The sequence below is a fragment of the Caenorhabditis elegans genome, chromosome II (assembly GCF_000002985.6).
Source record: "Caenorhabditis elegans chromosome II".
NCBI classification, from domain to species: domain Eukaryota; kingdom Metazoa; phylum Nematoda; class Chromadorea; order Rhabditida; family Rhabditidae; genus Caenorhabditis; species Caenorhabditis elegans.
In genome coordinates, this window is record NC_003280.10 from 5,247,990 (window position 1) to 5,268,961 (window position 20,972).

A 20,972-nucleotide genomic window follows, 5' to 3' on the forward strand; every position below is an offset into this window, starting at 1 on the left:
AGGTCACGCTCGATGGGAAAAAGAACAGAGATTAGGCAGGTGGCAAAAACGATTGTAGGTTGGTTTTCAGGACGACAAGAGGATTATTAAGTCAAGGTCAGGAAAACTTGGAGGATTTTCTGGAAGATAGATTTGGAGTCGGTAGTATACTCCTATGGTCTAGTAAGTAATGTAAGCAATTACAACTTCCCAGCATTGCAAAAGTTATACGCTTTCTTGAAATTTTAGTTTCAAATCAAACGACGTAAAAACTGTTCAGGATCGCCGCGCTTTGCAGATCATAGCAAACACAAAAATTACGCAAGTATTGCAATATAATACCGTCATCCCGACTTGGACAGGGTGTGATGATAAGCGCGGCGCAAAAGAGACGGACTAAAAGAAAAGAGGCAGAAGCCCCTCCAAAAAGGTTGTTGTCCTTGTTCTTACCCTCTACGACAGGTTCTTCCTCGTCATCGTTATCGTTAATCAACGGATGAAATTAGGAGAAAAAGGTACTCATTTAGATATGTACTAATGAAGTGGATTTACTTTGATTCGGTTTTACTTATTTAGGGAAACAATGTCGAGATGCCTAAATGAAAGCAGTTAATCACATCAAAGGGTGATCGTGTTAGGTCTCGCGGTCTAGACAGTTTATAGTATGGTAACTTAAAATATAGAATAAAGAGCAGGAAGGTACGAGGTAGGCATGGGGCTGAAAGAAAAAGAAAAACTGAATACGTATGACAGTTTTATAATACCACATATTATTGAATTTACGAATTGCCGCAGTTTTCAATATGCCTGCAGCTCTATAGACGCCTCTGAATTTCTGAATTTATGCGCAAATTTGGTCACGTTTTTGCCAGTTGAAAAATAAGAAAACTGTCAGGACAAACTTTGGAATACTCGAACTTTCAAAATGTTTTCAAATGTTTTTTTAGGTTTTAGTCATGTGAGATGAGAGACATATGAGACGATACATCCTGCATGAATTTTCAAAAAGTTTGGCACTGAATACCGATGTAGACTATTTAAAAGAGATCACTAATAACATTTTCAAGAAATATGAATATGTCGCGAGAAAAATGAAGGAGGAAAAAATATGGAAAACGATGGGAATAAATCATGGGCGCGCTGTTTCTGGTTCCTATTCTCTTTTTTTCCTTGTCATCCCTCCTCCTCCTAGGGATGATATACAATGCCATTGACTGCATGCTGTGTTTTCTACCTGTTTTTGGGATTTATTTCACACTTTGTTGGGTTTTCAGTTCTTTTCATGTATTTACATTTTCTGGTAAACATCCAACTTTTAAAGTTCTCTCTTGACCTTCATGTTTGATTTTTTGATTGGCAAGGAACACTGCATTGAACAAGGGACTTGGTGGCAAATTCGCCGAATTTCATAGTCTGGCGATTTTCTATTTCTGGACTTGGAAGATGATTAGGAAGCTTATTAAAAGTGAAGTAAAATTGAGTTTTATTTGCCGAAAAAGTCATAAAATTGCCTCGAAATACTGAAAATAAATAAAAATTAGTTTCCAATGGTTGCGAGACAGTTTTTGGCCTATTCTATCACAGCAGTAAAAATTTGATGCTTCTCTATTTTTAAATCCATACAGTTAAAAAGAACCCTCAAATTAGTCTAATTAAGAAAACAAACGACTTTTGAACGAAATAAGTTAAGAAAGCAAAACGCAGTGACAGTTTTATTTTCGTTTCACTTTTTGGCAAAGAAGGTGCAATTATGAACTTTCTTAGAGGAAGTACTTGTAACTTTAAAGTTGAAAAGTTTCGTGAACATGTAACATTGAGTACCAGGACTGGAAAAAGTGGGGGAGGGAAATATTTGAGCTGAAAAATGTGACTTACTATTAGAAAATATTTACCGATCACGGGATAACTACCAATTCTGCACCTCTCATAGATAAGCTAAACTTTTCACTTGTAAAGCTTCAATAAGTTAATAATAGTAAGCTTGGAAACTTCATGAGTTTTGGAATACAAAACTATGTTTTAGAATAACAACTTTTGAGTTTTAAGAGCTTAATCCACAAGCCGATCTGATTTGAGACTTATTCCCTATAAATATTTTTTAAAACTATTCTAAGCATCAAGCAGAACCATTTGATGTTCTTAAAAAAATATCCTTGCATAACAAGAGTGTTGTCTGAAACCTACTTTTAACCACTCTTGCAAAAAAGTACTGTACTGCAACGAGAGCGAACAAAAAACAACAAATTGCTGTGGTTAAAAGTCAAAACGGTTAAAAAGAGGTGATGAGGTAGGATGCAAGTGTCCCTCCACCGAGAGTAATTTTGTGGAAAGTGAGGTAACAGAAAAATGAAGGAACTGGTTTTCACCTCTTTTTACTTTTTTATATCCAGACCTCCCACGGTTCCTGGGGTCTTTTTAGCATGACGATGCAAAAACACTTGATTTATTTTTGTTTATTTATTGGTTTATTACCTAAATCAATATTTAATTGGAGTGTGATTACTGTTGTAACATTTTTGAGATATTCAATACTTATGCAACTAGAGAGATCGAGGGAAAATTGGATATTACTAACAGAAAACTAAACGTTTGGAACTAAAAACAAATAAAATTTATTAGGAATTTCTAGACACTTTCATATAAAAATTGTCCCAAAATGGATTGAAGTTACAAGTTCCGAAAGCGTTGCGATGCAGCTTTTGAAACTTCTGTTATCTGAGAAATCATTTTAAAAAGTATAGTTTCAGACTTGAAAATAACAGATGCCCCTAAAGCATTCATAAATATAATACGGCACTAATAAAAATGTTCTCTACCGAAAGGTAAGCGTAGGTCGCCTTCAGCCTATGTAACACTTCTCTGATAGGCATCCTGACTTTTTTGTACCTACATATATATCCAGAACAACTCCATCAAATTACTGTTTTTTTTTTAATTGCATACAAAATTCACACTTTTCAAAAATTTTTATTGATTTTTGTAAAACATCATACACCCGCTGTCTCCTCGTAATACATGCAAAATACCTTGGGGGGTTTGAGTTCTCTAATGAACAAAAAAATACAACAAGAAAAGCCGAAGATCGTATTGAAGTTTGGTATGATCTGAATGACACGTAATGTTTGGATATTTTTTTGTTTTAAATTTTAGAGTTATTCGGAAGAAATTCTTGAATATCGAGTCTTCAAAGATGCTGGCTTATGGATGATTGTGGCTTCTGTATGGTACATGATTTTTGTGCTGCTTCCGTGCCGGTTGATCTTTCGCTTTTTACTGAAATTTTTTTGATTTTATTGGTTTACGAGAATTTCAAGAGCATGTTTTTCATTCTCTGCATGCGGACGTTTTTTTTTTAATTTAAAATAAACTTTGCAAAGTTACTTGTGAGTTTTTCGTCGTTCCAGAATGTTGTTCTAGCTTACTCAGGCAACTCAAATCTAATATGAAAATATTAAATAGCAACATTTTTGTAGTTGGGTGATATTTCAAGATAAAATCGCAATATTCCGAGACTTATTCGAAATCTTTTTAGATTGAGCAATCTTTTGAGAATATTTCGCAATATTTTGAGGTTGATTCGCAATATTTCTGAATCTGAAAATATTACGAAAAATTCGTAATATTTTGAGATGACATAGCAATCTTTTGAGATTGGTTCGCAATCTTTCTGAAATCTAAAAATATTACAAAAAAATGTGTAATATTCTAAGATTAATTTGCAATCTTTTTGCAGTCCATAAAGATTACAAAACACCATTTCCAAATTTCCATCGGCTTCACATGATCGTGATATATATATACAACAATTATGATTACTGTTCCGTTCTAAATTCTCTTTTCTTCCAAATGATAAAAGACTTTTCAAAGTAAAAAAACAGCTACATGAAAATCTATATAATGGAGTATCTCACTGTTAACGGATATTTGATTTTTCGTTGCATATTGTAGAAGGAGTTTTTGCAGAGAAAGCCACAGAATTCACAAATCTGTCCACTCATGTAATTTTTTCTAGATAATTGGCCGGTCATATTATAAATTCAGTCAAACAATCACGAAGATTGGTCAAATACATTAAAGTAGACTTACAACTATTCATTCACGCGTGATGCGTTTGAGATTTTCTGATTTCAATTGAAATCATAAAATATTGTCAACAGCAAGCATGTTCCCAGTATACTCATCATTTTAATCAAATTGTTAGTGAAAATAAATATTGAAAAAATAAAATGTTATTCTCTCTTTGACAAAAATTCGGAAAAATTGCAATTCTAACATTTTTAAAAGCATAACAAATAAATCGTTTTTCAACATTCGCTTTCAAAGAAAGTTATCCAATTTCGCTCTGACACTTAGAAAATTTGCGAAAAGTCACTGATTTCCCATCAAAGGTAACGAAAAGGACGTGCGCCCATCAACTATTTACTTAAGCAATAACTATATCTAGATGCGACACGTACAGGATGGCTCAACAGGTAAGATAATGGTTCATAGACTCAACGACAAGCGACGGACAAGTTCAACTCCCCTCAATGGCAACAAAAGTTCTTCGAGTTATCACAAAACAGTTCTAGAATAGTCGATGAATGCATTTTTAATATTTAGAGACAAATTCGCAATATTTTGAGACAAAATCGCAATATTCTGAGACGAAATCTCAATCTTCGGAGATGAAATCTCAATCTTCGGAGACTAGTTCGCAGTCTTTTGAGACAAATTAGTAATATTTTGAGATAAAACGGAAGTCTTCCTAGAAATTTTCACACTTTCGCAATATTTTGAGATCAAATTGTAATCTTTTGAGACAAAATTGAAATCTATTCGAAATTTTTAGTAATCGTATATGGACGCACTATTTCTCGTTTTTACTACAAAAATATTGCTATTTAATATTTTCATATTAGATTTGAGTTGCCTGAGTAGAAAATTGCCCAACATTTTAATCATTAAAATTAAAACAAGCAATAAGCCGCAAGAAGGCATGTTTAGACAGTTACAGGCTCTTATAAAAGTTTACTTTTTACCGGAATTGTTTAAAATTTAAGCAACCACATGCAATATTATTAGGGAATATTTACGAGAGGCATTTAATTTCAACATTCCAAAAGCTAATGTCTGCCAAAAAACGTATACAATCGTGCTGACTTACATTAAAATTGTACCAATTTTAAATTTAATACATTTTTAATTGATTTTTCAATAAAAACATTTGAAATATAATTTTTAGACATTAGCAAGAGGCATATCAAGAAGCTGGGCAGTTTCAAAAAGCAATACCATCACAAAATTTTTTGATACCTGTCAGTAATGTTCAGAGTTCCATCAGGAAGGCTACCGTGTCGGTATTGATCGGGCCTGATTAATTTTTAAATAAACTTCAAGTTTTTTACATCATTTTCAACCAAAATACATTGTTTTTAGGGCTATATGAAGTTAGGGTTGTATGAATTTAAAATTCGTAAAAACTCACTTCCAAATTCCTTTGATTATTTGCCGGAACTTCTCCGAAAACATGTAATAGATGAAAAATGTTGAGGCGGTGTGAATGATAATGAGGTAGTTAAAAATTTCTCCAAGCATTTCTAGATAAATATTCTGAAATTGTACAGCTCAAATAAAAATTAAACAGATTTTAGCTACCTGAATTGTTAGAAACTTTCCAACAAAACTCTCCGCAAGCTTTAGGGCCATTGAGAAGAAGTGGCAGAATCCAAAGAAAATTGTGATAACCAGAAGCATTACTGTCGTATTTTGCTCTTTTTGTTGTTGAATTGTCATCAAACTTCTTTCCTTTTTCGTTCTTCTCAGCTCGCTGATAATCAACATATTCGCAACAAACATGATCACAAATGGAACGAGATAATCGAATATAATAGAAATGATGATGAAATAAAACATGAAGTACCACCAATGTTTCTCAGAATCCAGAAGATCCCGTCTGAAGAATGCCAAACCATCGATGTATTCAATTTCAAATTCAAAGAATCGAGCAAAATTCAGAACCACTGCGAAAGTGATGATGGCGGCGATGGAGTATGATGATGTGGTGTATCGACACCAGATTTGGACCTGGAAAATTAAAAAATAAATAGAGAAAGCTGGAATTTTAAGCTGCAGTTTTTTCGGATAATTTTTTATTGATTTTTTTTGGAACCATACAATTATTTATCCTTCGTTTAACAATTCATTAATTTTTCGTGAAATTATTCGAAATAGATTCAGGTCACCACATTTTCCATGTAATTTCAAAAAGTAACCCCTGGCGACAAAAATCTATTTCCCTGTTTTCAGAAAAATTTGGTAAGGTCCATTTTACCCGGATATTTTAAAAGTTAAGTAGTACCTCAAGTGGTCGACAAACAGCAATCCATCGCTCAATAGTAATCAATACCATAATATAAAGACTGCATGTTTTTGCCATCATACACAACGGATATACATATTTAGCAGTGTACGCGACGACGAAACTTCTCTGCTCGTCAGTCCTGAAATTAAATAATGTGATTAGAATAATATGTTTTTTAATTTCATGTAACTCCATAGGTCATCCTGAACACATCATAATTTCCTCCCACTTCCTTCTGCAATAACCTTAACACTTTTTCTCGCATTTGTGAAAGAAAAGCGCGCAATATCTTATTTTCCTTCCTGACGTGCTTTCGCTCATCTTGTGTGCAAATGAGATGTGTGTGGGTATGCGTAACACTTTCCAATTTCACACCCACAAAACCTTACCAAATGGGTAGATACATGATGCTGAAAAGTGGAAGAGCGAAGACTAGCAGGAAGATGTCAGAGACGGACAGTGAGTACAGCAGGAAACCGACCTGCAAAAATAACAATTTTACAGGAAACATGATTCTTAGTCTTGGGATTTCAACTTGGAACATGTTTTTTTTAACCATATGTTCTTACTAAATCTTTAGATGGCCAGTTTGAACTAGAAAAAAGTCGATCTGAAAAATTTCAGGCAATTTTTTTCATAGTAAAATAGCTTTGTTAGAAAAGTTGTTTTTCAATCCTCAAATCGATTTTAGGATTTTGGCGAACCTGTGAATCGCTTGAGGTGTTTTGCAGAAAAAAAACAATTTCGGAAGAACAATCCTAAATTTTATTGATTGAGTTAGGTAAAAAATGTTTAGGGATTTCGAAGAAAATTCGTCTTCCAAAACATTTTCGAGATGTTTTCTGACATTCAGAAAAAAATAGAAAAGAAGTAAAAAATGCACTGAACAATTTCAGATTTACCTAGTTCCAATGTTTTTTTTACGGGGAAATGAACCAATCGACAGAATTGTATACTAGAGACCTGGAACTTTCTGAATGCACTTAATTTTTGTTAATGAATTTCTGGAAACCTCATAAATAAATTTTCCCTAAACCGACATCTTAAAGTCATTTGAATTTCAAGATATACTTTTGCTTTAAAACTAGAACTTACCATGGATTTTCTATTTTTACGACTGTATGCGTAAAGTGATAGTAAATTACCAAGAAGCCCAATCAGAATAGTCGGTAAATACACGAAAGCCATTATTCTGTGAAAGTCCATCGAATCCATCATTTCTCTGAAAATGTAACTTTTTGGAAAAAGAAGCCATATGAGAAGAACACGATTGTATTGGCACTTTAGTGTTCTTTGAAGAGCCCATAAAAAGAGCAAACAAGACTCAAAAAAGCACAAAAGCGGGACTGAAAGTGATGAGAGAGTGAAGGAGGAGAAGATCTGCAAATTATTGGGTCTAGACACTAGCCCGGGGGGCAACAAATACATAAGAAAAAAGAGAACACGAGAATTGATAGGAATTTTCATGTCTTCATTTTCCTTGTTTTCCACTTCATTTTCCACTTTCTTCATTCGTTTTTCAGTATATCATCAAAGAACACCAATGAAAAGTAATTAGGCGTTCTGGAAAATGCTGAAAAAATGGAAGAAGAGGATCCTCTTTTTTCTCACCTATTTCTAATTTCGATATGAAACTGACGACTACATCAAAAAAAGAAGAGGAAAAAGCAGAATGAGGAGGAGTCGGTTAAGGTGTAAAGTGGGAGAAGGAAAAGGACAAATTTGAATTTAAATAGAAGAACATCATCTATAATTAGACTTTTGATCCGAAGATCCGGATATCTGTTTTTTTTCAGAGAATGCAATTTGATAATGATGGTTCCCTGTTTTCTTTTTCGAGTTAGATCCAATTAAAGAAACAATTTTGTCTCGTGGGAAGAGCCAAACATGCCAAAGATCATAAAACTGTGTTTATCTTGTTTAGTAAGGATGATAAGGATTTTATGGAAACTTTCAAGGGTTCTTGCAAAATTATGTTTGAAAAATTGGAATACGCTATTGTGAATTAATTCCCAAATAGTAAAGTTTTGTTGGCATACCTTCCGAATTTTTTCATTCTGAGATCAAAACGCAGAAGTCAATTTTTAGTAAAATGCATTTTCTGCAGATTTTGAAATTTTTCATACGTTGCCGACTGATTGTGAGTTTTATTTAATGTAAGTTTGAAATTTAGAAACAAAACATACGTTTTCTTTTTTTTTTTTTGTGAATTTTTTTCGTTGAAAAAAATTCAAAAACTCCAAAAATCGGTGTTTTTATTCAAAACAATTTGGTTATAACTTTTTTCAAAACCAAAAGCCTTTTATGATCTATTGAAAATTAAAAATTCAAAGACTTCTTCAAAAAAATATTATTCAAAATAATAACGTCTGAACAAAAACCATTTCTAGACTAATCGCCGCAGATCGTCTAGAATTTTGTTCTAATGATTTTTAGCGAGCAAATTCTTAAGTCGTGCAACTTTCCAATAAAAATGAAAAGTATATGCTAGCATTAAAAGACGAATTGAAAAATGATAATGCATCTATAAAAGTGAAGCGTCTTTTTATATATCGTTTTCTAAATTTGTCTTCGGAAGCATTGAATGATTTTTAGAAGGAAGTTGAAACTAATGTTGAGAAAAGAACTGATTAAATTTATTATTGTCTAATAAAATAGGGAAATTCAATTTTCCGAATTACGGAAAACAAAACAGGAATTATAAAAATCAAACCACAACTGGTCACGGTCACTAGGAGTAAAATGTGCTAATGAAATCTGCACATCGTTTTTGCAATTTTCTTCCAACAATGTTTCATAAGATTTCAAAGCTAGAATCGAAACTCAAAAGTTTTTCCAAACTGGTGGGTGGAAAACGAAATCTCCATTGTCTAAATGTGGGCGTTTATTTTTCATTTTTGGTTCGTTTTTCTCACTTTTGACTTAAAATTCCAAAGGGTCCGAAAAGCAAGGACAAGATGGCACCGGAAATGTGAAAATTGCCAAAGAGCACGAAACCTTTAATTGAAAAGTTGTGTGTGTGGGGCTTTGTGGAAGAAAGTTTGGAATAGAAGAAATGGAAGGAAGAATGGAGAAATCAGAGTACAGAACAAAAACTTAATTCAAAGAAATCCTTTTTATCTTTACATCATGTCAAAGATAAACTGAACAGAAGTCATGTTAAAAATAGAAAGAAATCAAGAGATTACTGAGGACAAATGTTTTGATAAATGTTTAGTGGGAACATCAATCTCAAGAAAACGAACAACAAATCAAGAGCTTATATGAAGATTAGGTAAAAAGAGCCACTGGCTTATAGTCTAAAAGAAGTTTTCTCTGAGACCCAAAAAAATGTTTTGCTCCAAACATTTAAGATTTTAAGCGCTTCCGCAAATAGGAAGATAAAGTAAAATTTAGGAAAATCTTTGATGAACTTGACAGCGAAAACATTCAAGAACTTTTGAAGACTTTAACTTGAATTAGTGCTACATTTTTAGACGAAAAATTCAGATATTTTCTCAGAAAAATGAACTTTTGCAGTACCGAATTTGCTCGGATAATTCAAAAATGATTCCTTCAAAAAAATTGTTCCACCATCAAGCACTCATTTATGCCCAATAACCTGCTAAAAACAATTTTTAAATACTGTGGTTTTCTCCTAAACGTAAAAAATTAATTCAAAAGTTTTGCATTCTTCTCGAGCCAGTTGCAGAAAAATTGGTGTATGTAAGGAGTGAATGTGTCATCGTCTTCAATGTCTTTCGGATATTTTTTTCTCACATCGAATGATCTTTGAATTGGCAACACAACAAGACAACAACTGAGGTAAAAATATTGTGAATGGGAAGAATATGAAGAAGTAGAAGAAAGAGAAAGGTGACAGAAAAAGTAAGATTTTCTGAATTTTCGAGCATCTGGGTATGTTTTTCTAGGCTTCCTGTCTTGGCAAATATAGTCTTCAAAGTCGATGACTTATTATAACTCGGGCGTTTCCAAAAATTAGTGAGGCAACAATTTTTGTAAATAGCAACTATTTCCTTAAACAATATGTACGAGACTTGTAGATGTTTTCACACAAATGTACATCTGACTAATTCAATTTTCGTCTTTTCTTTGTTTTTTTTTCTCACACGAGTTATTCTACATAACAGACTGCTGTAGCAATAAAATTGTACTATTTTCAGCGAAAAGTACTCAATAGAGAGAACATCTACCGTATTACTTTTATTATGAAAACCTATTATTGCACTGTGACAGTGCAACGAAAAATTTCGAAATCCAGAGACTGGCGAAAAGGCTGCTCCTGAGTTGAATCTTGATCCTTGGAGGGATTTTGCCAACATTTGAAATTTACTGGTTTTAGCGGTATTCTATAAAACTGTCAGAATGTGCGGGAACTCGAAACACTTTAAAAAAGCGTGGGTGTTATACACGTTGCAGTTGCAATACTGATTGAGGAAATTAGGTAGATGTATGCCAAAGTGGCTATTGTTCTGTGTTCCAACAAAATTATCAGACATTTTCCAATTTCCTAATGTGAATTGGTTGTTGTTACCAACACGTATTGCGTATGATTCAATCACGGCTTTCTCAAAGAAAAACAGACATTTTTAGACAATCTCATTTGTCCTGACGTTCACACGTTTGACTGATAAGCTCAAATAATGCTCGACGTCAGAGAAAACAATCTGGGAAACTGGAAAGTGTCAAGCAAAGTTTACTGGTAATTTTCGATCAACCAGCTTTTTTTTTCAAATAATAGTAACACCGTTGATAATTTACATCTGGAAGGATGTTTCTTTTTTTGCAATTGAATATTCTATAGGATCTTCTTAGTAACTACACCGGAAACATGCATATTTCTAAGGAATTCAGATTAGAATAATAGGGAACTAATTTGGAAAAACTTCAGAAAAAAACGAGGAAAATAAACATGGAACACAAATTTTATGATGATTTATGATTTCAAGCAAGTCTATAATAAATCAATTTTCCTTTTTTTTTTAATACTAAAAAACAAAATGTGATACTGAAAAAAGAGCTTGCAACATGCTGGGAAAGTTCCAAGGAATCAACTGAATTTTTTGATTTGAACAGTGATCTGTGTACTAAAACAATCCCGGATCTTGTTTTCAGTATGTTTTTCTTTCAGTTCACCGCCTGTTATATTCTGTCATCCGGAGAAACGCCAAGAAAAACCAAAAAACACAATTTCGTAGATAATTATGCCCCGCACTCTTGCATTTCCCGCTTTTTGTTTGGGATGGCTGGGAATTATTTACTGAACTTTTAAGATTTCATACAAAACTTATATGACTTTAACTATCAGTCATTAAATTTTGGAGAATGTAAAAAATCGCTTCAAAAAGGAAAAAGTAGCAAGGAATTGTTTAAAAAATAGAAAAAAACCTTAAAATTTCTACAAAAATGAATGTTTTCTCTAGAAATCCAATTGTCAGTTAGGTGGTGAATTACAATAACAAACACAGAAATAGCTAATAGATTGTTATCAGAACTGCACAGGTTTTTGATGATGACGTGGCAGGAGCCGGAAGAAATTAGAAAATGAACATGGGTAAACGTATGGAAAGGAAGTGAGAACAGAAGAGAGCAAACTAATATTTTCTGCAAAAAGGAAGGCACCTTGTTCAAGAGGAAGATGAATATGAAATTTCAACAGAAAAACGAGGAGCAAAAATTAGATGGAGGTGGTGGCCAGTGGTGGTGCATGATCAATGTTAGAGGGCCATGTGGGAAAATGGAGATATATATTGCAGATAGTCTGTTTAGCACGGAAAATTGAAACTTGGAAATTATCAATTTGAGTTCACTTACCTTCCTTGCCGTTTTCAACTGAAAAACAAAACAAAAACACAAATTTCAATAATAATTTGGTGAAATTTTTGCTGTTTCTATTTATTTTTTAAATTGGAACGAAAAAGTTTTTTTTTCAGAAGTTTTCAAAATTTTCTATAACTTGAAAAATGTGTTCTCCTCTCAAAAACAATTACTTAATTCAGGTAGTTTCTTTTTAACGCAAAAACTTTTTCCAAAATTTAAAAGTGCATATATTTTCACCGGGCAATTAATGTATTGAAACGATCAAAAGTTTAAATTCAATGAATTCCAAGAAGTCGTCTCCCTTCAAAAGTTTAAGAACCAAGCAATCATCGAGAAAACCAAAAAGAAACAAAAACGAAGAAAGTGAGAAATTCAAAATAGTTTAATTGAATGAAGGAAGTTGGTGCACCGCCAATCTCCCGCGTCTTTGTTTTGAACTAGAGTCTATTAGAACTTGTTTGGCATGGCTCTGAATCACAATTCAATCCCAACTTTTATTCGGAAATTGAATTATTTTATATCAAACTTTAAATTGAGTCACTAATTAAAGTTAGATAATAAATAAACAATATAATTTAGTGTTTTTTTTCAATATTTTTGCCTGTCGAACACTCTACCAGATTGCAAAAATTCAAGCATATTTATTCATATGCCCCAAGGCTAGAAGAAAATACATATCCGAAGTAAAAAATACGCGTAATCCTTAAACTATGGATTTTCAAAAAATATTGCAATTAAAATACAATTTTCTTTGAAGTGGGGGTGGATGCAAATTGAAAAAAGATATAAAAAAAATTTCCAGATAATTTATACATTTTCTCGTTTCTAAAAGTATTTTTGTTTTTGGCTTCAATGGCAGTTTCAGTAAGATACAATCATGTTTTGTTCTAGCAATATACCCATCCGTCTTCGTGACAAGAAAGAAAGTGTGTGTGGATTTCATGGAATACAGGTTTAAAAAATTGAGACGAGCATCTGAAGATCAGCCAACTGAAATTTCTACGTTGACAAGAAAATAAATACCTGCATGCGCTCTAACTTTTCTCGCCCGGAATGTGCTTCTGAAAAATGTTTGAAGGACACATAAAATTAAAAAATTAAAAAGAACATTCAGACAACAGTATAATAGTGCTTCCGGGAGGTTCCGAAAAAAGCGCTGCAGGTCAGTGGCGCCCTCATCTTCCCACGTAAACACCCTTCTTCACGCGAACATGCAGAACAATAGGCGATAGGCAGGCATGTAGACATTTATCTATCAGGTTTTTATTGAATCTATTTATTGTTTCAGCTCATACATTCAACTCAATCTGCAATCAGTTACAATATCAGATGCTCATAAATCTCAAAATATCACATTACAAATGATTAAAAATGATGTTTTATTAAAAATTCTTTGTACCAAAAAGTCGGAAGAAAATCATTCTGAGTAACTTGTCTAACGGATGTTTGACCGGAAAATGACTCTTTTTCTTTTACTTCTACCAAATTCTCTATTTTTCACTTGTTTGGATAGTCGGACGACAAGGACGAGTCTGGCAAAGATTGAAGGTTTTTATGGGAGAAGAGATGGAGAAAAGGAGCTCTTCTTTCAAATCTTCCTACAAAATATTTCTGAAGAAAAGGGTGTGTGTAAGAGATCATGGGACATTCCTATTTTGAGAACATCATGATGAAAAAAGGTTTCTCGGCGTGCACAGGAAACTTCAGGGAGATGAGTTCATGACAGAAAGGTCATCAAACTCGGTCGGAATAACATTTAAAATAAAAAACAAAAAAGTTTGAAACTTTAAAGTGATGATGAAGAGGAAATGAAGTAGCGTGGGAAATTTATTTGTCGGAGACTGAAGTTTATGAATACGCAATTTGATGTATCGTTTACACGTAGTAAGATGAGGTTTCAACCAGATTTTAATTTTTTTTTTCGCAAACAAGGAAGATTTTGGTAATTTCATTTTTAAGGAATGTCTAGAATCTGCAAATTCTAAAATACTCAAACTCGGATAATAATTAAATCACGAAAAACATATTTTTACAAAAAAGCGGAAGTAGTATAAAGCATCAATCATGATTTCGATCATAACTGGTATTTATGGATACAGTAGACAAAGCAAAAAACACAAACCAAGAAAAAAAAAACGATTTTAAAAATAATTAAGAAGCAACATTTTATATGGTAGCGTAATTTCAAAGTTTTCTGAAATCTCTGCATAAAAGTTAATACATTTACAAAAAGTTCAGTTGCCGTAGAGCCCTGATGTAGATCAAATTGATTAATTTCTTGTAGCAAGATTCAGAAAGTGGTGTTTCATACCAATGTACCCTAACATAAGTAGTTAAGAACTTACCAAAAATTTCACAATGAACGGCGAAGCAGTACAATACAGAAAATACTTTTAAAAAAACAGTAACTTCGTGCTCCCTTAAATACGCGTTTCAGCAAAATGCGAAATTACGATAAATAAACAGCCCGTTTTCTGAGAGGGTCCTCTACACGAAGGTTGGTAAAATTCTCCTTGTGTCGCACACTTATGTATATGCAAAGTTATTTTCTTCTTGCAAATCTTAACTGGAATTAGGATCTGCTTTATCGAAAATCTTGGAAAAACACTTGAAAATAGTGGAAACGGACTGTTCAAGTTTTTGAGAAATTTATTTTTCTAACCAAAAATTAAACATCGTAGCGCTTCCAACTCATCTGAAAAAATTTAATCGCATAAATGTTCTCAAGAAAGGAAGTAAAATATGATTTTCAAACTGTTGATAACCTGGTTTCTGATAAAAATTGTTAGAAATTCAAATAGTTTCAGATGAGAATTTAAATGGTCACAATAAAATTCCAGACAGATACAAAACTCAAAACTCAAAACTCATAACTCAAACTCCGCCTTATTGTATTATTAGACAAGAGGAGTATTGGTTTTGGATACTCTTAAGGACTTCCATTCTAAAATTGTTCAGTTTTCTTCCAGGAATATGAAAGTGGTTTATGGTACGTCATTAGTTTTAGAGACTCATAATGAGAAAAAACAATCTATGTTCGGCCGTTCGAAAACCACGGTTCCAATGAGAAAATGTGTCAAAAATAGAATGAAAATCATAAATTACTCTGCTTCTTCTCAGTTCGATTAGGTTTTTTTTTTTTAATTTTGTAGAACAACTTTTTCAACTTGCCCTTCAGTTTTTATTAAATTATTTTTATCAAAACCTTGCCTTAAATCGCATTTGAAATTCTCAAAAGAATTGGCAAAAATCTTGATCTTTTCTCCAAAAAAGTAGAAACTAAGAATGAGCAAAAAACCACAACCCCATGACCCTTTGTAATCCAAAAAAGAAATTTTTTTGAGAAACAAAGAGAAACACAGATTTTCGTATAAAAATCTATAGTTTCACTGTATTGTTTGAAAAAGGAAATAAAGCATAAACAATTTGTAATAGGATTATTACAAGAAATTAATTCGAGACAAATATTTGCGAATTCCAAAAATTAATAACAGGTGAAGGCTGGTAATTTTTTTAGAAAAAACTGCATTGTAAATTCTAAGTTTTGGAGGTTTTCAGAGTTCTTAAAATAGTTATTCAAAACATTAGGAGTTTATGTTTTTGACTAAAACCATTTAAGTTGATAAAAATATAATATACCTTTAAAACAAGAAATATCAAAAAGTACTTAAAATTGTAGACAGGTTTAGAGAAAAACATTCAACAACTTGTCAACGACAATAACAACATTTTGATAGTGAGCCGGAAAACTGTCTATTAAATAGCAAAATGTGATATAAAAATATTAATTTCTCCCATTGAATAGCATCAACTGCTACAAACTATGATTTTAGATAGAGGATGCAATAATGGTTTTGTTTAATTATTCAAAGACGAAAATGAAAATTGATTTTAATCACTTTAATGTTTTAAAAAATCAGGTCGGTAGAGTAGAAGTTTTTTGGTTACGCGACTAATAAACCCCCATTTACAGACTGTGAATCTGGGAAATAATTTTTATCTAGAAATTTCTTGATATTTTTTTAAACAAAAAATGCTAAAAAAGTTACTCACAGGTTTTCACAACGACACTCCGATAAAAGAAACTCCTCCCCTTTACTGTGAGTCACTGTGAGAACTTCATGCACACAATATCCGAATAAGTAATAAAGGAGCAAGCAAACAGTGAAGCAGCGAACTTTTGATCTACCTAACTAGAATATCTCGAGAAAGCACAAAGACTACAAACTAAAACTACCAGTTTCCAACTGTCATTTCGAAATATCTACCACTTGAAAAGTGCTAGTTGGATTTCAAAACTTTTTGTTTTATGTGTTTTCCAGTAAAAATTTATGTTTTCTTTTTTTTGTTCTAAAGCCAAACACACACACACACACACAAAAACAAGGATGCAAAGGTGTGCGAAAACAAAGAGGAAAAATGGAAATGAGCTGGATATTTTTACGATCACCCATCTCCACTATTACCTCTTCTTTTATGCATTTCATGTCAATTCGGATATGAAATAAACGGACTATGGTAAAAGAAATAAAAGAAAAAGAAAGAATAAGGAGTGAGATCAAAGTAAAGATCAAATTCTGAACCTTGAGGGTATATAGAGGTTTTAAAGTTACAAGTAATCGGAAATTCCATCTGAAATTCTAAATATTTTAAAGAATCAGTCCAAACACCGAAACACGACATGAAAGTTTACGACCTTCTACTTTTCACCCTGATAAGAAGAAGCTAGAAATGATTAGAACAAGTCCGCGACATGTTTGTTTGTTTAAGTGATGCGATTAATTTTTAGCAGGAAAAATTACATTAATCGGTCGAAAATTTTTTACAGACTGATCATTAATACAGCTGAAAAGTCTTTCGATGTGAGCTCATTTTTCCTAGAAAAAAACTACAGTCATATTTTGCCAATTAAGTTTGAAATGAAAACTTGAAAATCAAAATTCTGTGGTCCATTTTTACAGCACGAGGAGTGCATTCAAGTCCACAAAAGAAACATTGAAATGTTTTTGGAAAAAGCAAAACTATTACAAATGGATCTTTTCCAAGTTTTTGCGCCGTTTCAATCTAAAATTTCATAGAAAAATTGTGCAATTTTCACACTAGATATGTAAATACTGTGAGCATCATTCAAATTTCCTTGTTTTCAGCAATACCAGCTCCACAAAATTTTTTGAAAAACAGAAAGTGTAAATTCAAATTTTGAGAATAGTGCCATGGGGCATTCAACACTCAATGTTTTGGGGGAGCATGAAGCGGAACGAACAATTTTTGAATTTTCAAACTGCACGTGGCATGTTCTTTTGAAAATTTTAAATTCTTATGTAAACCTCAAAAATTTGGTTTGTGCTGAGCTCATGCCAATTTAATTTTTTTTTCAAGAGAAAAAGCGTAGTAAAATAAAAAATCTAAAAACGAAAAAGTCTAAAAAATTATCATGAAAGTTCTACCAAAAAATGACGAAAGAAATATAAATAATTCAACAACTCCAAAAAAAATTCGATTCAAATTCCACCTGTTTCCGTTAATTTCTAAATAAAAATAGATGATAGAACTTGTTTCCTTACTTTTAGTTTGATGTGTAGGAGGAGAAAAAAGTGATTCATACCAACTAAGCAAAAGTGTAAAAAGCCGGTAATTAATAAAAATAATTATGGGGGAGAAAGGTTGACTACGCGAGTCACTTGATTACAAATTCAACTTTGAAAATTATAAAATCTGAGATCACGAAAAGTATATCGAAAAAAATAAAATTGTAGAAAACGTTTAGATTATGAAATAGTAAACATTCGTCTAAACATCTGGAAAAAATATGTTTAAATTTGAAAATGATGAGAAGAAACTGCAAACTTTTTGAGCAGTCTCAGTTAGAATTTTTCTTGGCACAATAGAAAATTTTCATATACAGTGCCCACGAGTGTCTCGCAAAAAAATCTACTGTACTTAAGGGTACCGTAGGTCAAAAGTTTGGTTTATGACAAGATTCGAGTCCGTGATTTCAAGAAAGAAAACAAACCCGAGAAATTCTAAATTTCTTTTCTCTAGAATAACATAGAAATTTTGATTGACATCCATCTTTTGAACTGACCACGGACAAACATATACTAAACCGAACACCAAAAAGTTCAGAATCATCTGACTAGGAGGGATTATAGTAGTGGAATTACCTGGAAGGGATCATCGAACTGTTTTTTACAGTGAGCTCTCCCCTCGATGTGATCTATTCAATTTTGTCATCAAGATGACTGACAAACATTGAACATAATTTCATTGTTCGCGATTAACAAGCACTCGAGAATGCATCAGAGTATCAGGTTGCGGTAGGGTGCATCCGATCCGATCTACTCGCAGGTTTTTTATGAATGAAAACAGATGAAAATAGATAAAGTTCAAAAGTTTATATTTTCTAACTGGAGGTTTTGAATGTTTGGACCAGTGTTGTAGATCATAGCGATCATTTTCAGAAATTGAACTACTGGGGCATAATTTATAGCAGACATTCGAGGGCTATGGGTGTTAAGAAGCGTGTAAAGATTTTTGGAACTTTTCAATTTACTGAAAAAAAGTAAACTTTTCTGAAACGGTTGCAAAATGTTTGTCTATTGCTAAACTTTGAAAGTAGAAAGTATTCGGATTGAAAATTCAGAAGCTGACAGTGAAGCTCTTCTGCTTAAAATTTTGCTATAGTAAGTACTTTTTAAAGAAATACATATTGTCTTAGGTCTGAAGATAGAATTGTTACATTTTCCTGTGTGGCACAAAATAATTTAATGAATGAAAGGAAATGAAAGATCCAGAAAAGTTAAAGATTTTATTTCTGTTTTCCACTTAATTTATAAAAATTCTCCATCTTTATTTTTAAATATTCTCACTATTATTCGGAGTTTTCTAATGTCTAGACCAAGCTCAACGAGAAGTCTTCGGATCAAAATTAGAATTGGGACAAAAAAGATATGTTCGTATATTTTAGAAATACGTACTTGGTGATTCTAAATGTTTAGGATTTTTAAAAATTTTATACGAGTTACTTATTAAGAAAAAAACAATAAAGAAAATAAGTAAAACATGGTTAAACTTTAAACCTAAAAAATTCAAAAATATGTTTCATGGAAACAATTTGCCGTTTTTTTTTCAATTTGTTTTTTTTTAAATTGAAATTAAAAACCACAGGTTTTCGCAAAAAAAATCATAAAATAAAATAAAGATTCGAGACAATTTTCAAAAATTCGCTTCTATTTTTGTCGAGTGAACTCAAAGATCTGTTTGGCAACAGATTTATATGAATTCTATGATTTTTTGAGTAGGCGAATGACTCTTGCCCTGCTTGAAAATGACACGATGACGGGAATCAGAACTTTCATTCAACTTGTGTGAATAATTGATGGAAAAAATGGTGAGCTCAGTAATTTCTTATATATTTTTTTTAGGGAATAAGAATCAAACTGAATACGGAAAAAAAAACCTCAAATTTCCAATTCTCATTAGTAGGTTTGAGGTCGGATTTCAGAAGGAAAAAAAAGGTATACAAAAAATCATGCAATAAAATATAAAAATATTTATATGTGAGATCCCTTTTATTCATTTGGAAATATTTTCGTGCTGACGTAGGCCTTTCAACGTCATTCAGTTTATGAAAACTCTAAATTCCAATGAAATTAACGTTTTGAGAACATATTATTTACCATTAGATGAACTTGGAGGAAACCAGCTGCAAGATTTTACTGATGTGTCATCAAATTATATTTTCAGTCACTAATTCCCATTACTTGTAATTTATTTTGTTTCTGGGAAAATATATTAAATTTTTGAGTTTTTTTTTCTTTCAGTCTATTATGTTCAAGCTCTCAAAATCAAATAGCATAGTTTCTATTATGAAACAACACCACTTCGATTTCAAGATCTCAAAGTCTAAAAATATAGTTCCAATTTTGAAACTATGCCACGCCGATTTAGAGTTTTCATAATCTAATAGCATAGTTCCAATCATGAAACCATACCACGTCTACTTTAAGCTCTTAAAGGTGGAGTATCGAAATTTGAGCTTTTGCTTTCCAAAATGGTCTAAAACTACCAAATTTCGTAATGAGACGTTATGAAAATTTTTCAAAAAAAGTTATGGCCGCTCAAAGTTTTGGAAAAAATGGCCCTTTTGTAGCTAAAATCTCAAATTTTACCTTACTCACCTTAAGTTAGTTACCTACCTAACTTACCTACCTTACCTACCTAGGTTTCTTACCTACCTAGCTTACCTACCCTACCTACCGAGCTTACCTACCTACCCTACCTACCAAGCTTACCTACCAAGTTTGCTTACCTACCTAGCTTACCTACCTAGCTTACCTACCTAGCTTACCTACCTAGCTTACCTACCTAGCTTGCTCACCTTAGTTAGCTGCCTAGCTTAACTACCTTACTTACCTACCTAGCTTGCTCACCTACCTACATCACCTACCTAGCTTACCTTTGCTTAGCTTGCTTACCTACCTAGGCGGTACCTGGCCAAGGTTTGGCTTACCTACCTCAGGTTACCTACCTACCTATATCACCTACCTAGCTTACCTACCTATCTCACTTACCTACCTTACCTACCTAGCTTACCTACCTAGCTTTCTTACCAACTTTGCTTACCTAGCTACCTTACCTACCTAGCTTACCTTCCAAGTTGCTTATCTACCTACCTGCCTACCTAGCTTACCTACCTAGCTTACCTACCTAGCTTTGTAACCTACCTACCTCATCTACCTAGCTTACCTACCTAGCTTTCTTACCTACCGAGCTTACCTACCTAGTTTGCTTACCTACCTACCTTACTCACACTAGTTACCTACCTAGC

At 32.7% G+C, this 20,972-nt stretch overlaps 1 protein-coding gene, 1 long non-coding RNA gene and 2 other non-coding genes across 6 annotated transcripts; 2 read left to right on the top strand and 2 right to left on the bottom strand.

Annotated features, from left to right (window-relative positions):
- The first annotated feature begins 2,199 nt into the window (after positions 1 to 2,199).
- Positions 2,200 to 2,344, top strand: C54A12.5. The gene has a single exon (NR_051051.1). It is a non-coding gene; the product is annotated as an Unclassified non-coding RNA C54A12.5 (non-coding RNA).
- Positions 2,345 to 2,930: 586 nt separating this feature from the next.
- Positions 2,931 to 7,546, bottom strand: frpr-4 (G-protein coupled receptors family 1 profile domain-containing protein; the record flags this gene model as incomplete). 3 transcript variants are annotated; one of them, NM_001322729.3, is made up of 7 exons in its annotated part: positions 2,931 to 3,252; positions 5,275 to 5,331; positions 5,447 to 5,571; positions 5,617 to 6,045; positions 6,320 to 6,461; positions 6,712 to 6,803; positions 7,418 to 7,540. In NM_001322729.3, the coding sequence occupies 7 exons, from the start codon at positions 7,538 to 7,540 to the stop codon at positions 3,132 to 3,134; spliced, it is 1,089 nt and encodes a 362-aa protein (NP_001309544.1). The 3 variants fall into 3 exon arrangements, with proteins under 3 accessions (NP_001309544.1, NP_001309545.1, NP_001309543.1); NM_001322728.3 differs by lacking the exon at positions 5,275 to 5,331 and having other exon boundaries at positions 7,418 to 7,546; NM_001322730.1 differs by lacking the exon at positions 2,931 to 3,252 and having other exon boundaries at positions 5,256 to 5,331.
- Positions 7,547 to 9,269: 1,723 nt separating this feature from the next.
- On the top strand, positions 9,270 to 9,340 carry C54A12.6. The gene has a single exon (NR_051052.1). It is a non-coding gene; the product is annotated as an Unclassified non-coding RNA C54A12.6 (non-coding RNA).
- A 4,049-nt stretch (positions 9,341 to 13,389) lies between these two features.
- Positions 13,390 to 13,675, bottom strand: C54A12.9. The gene has a single exon (NR_165320.1). It is a non-coding gene; the product is annotated as a long non-coding RNA C54A12.9 (long non-coding RNA).
- Positions 13,676 to 20,972: the final 7,297 nt, after the last annotated feature.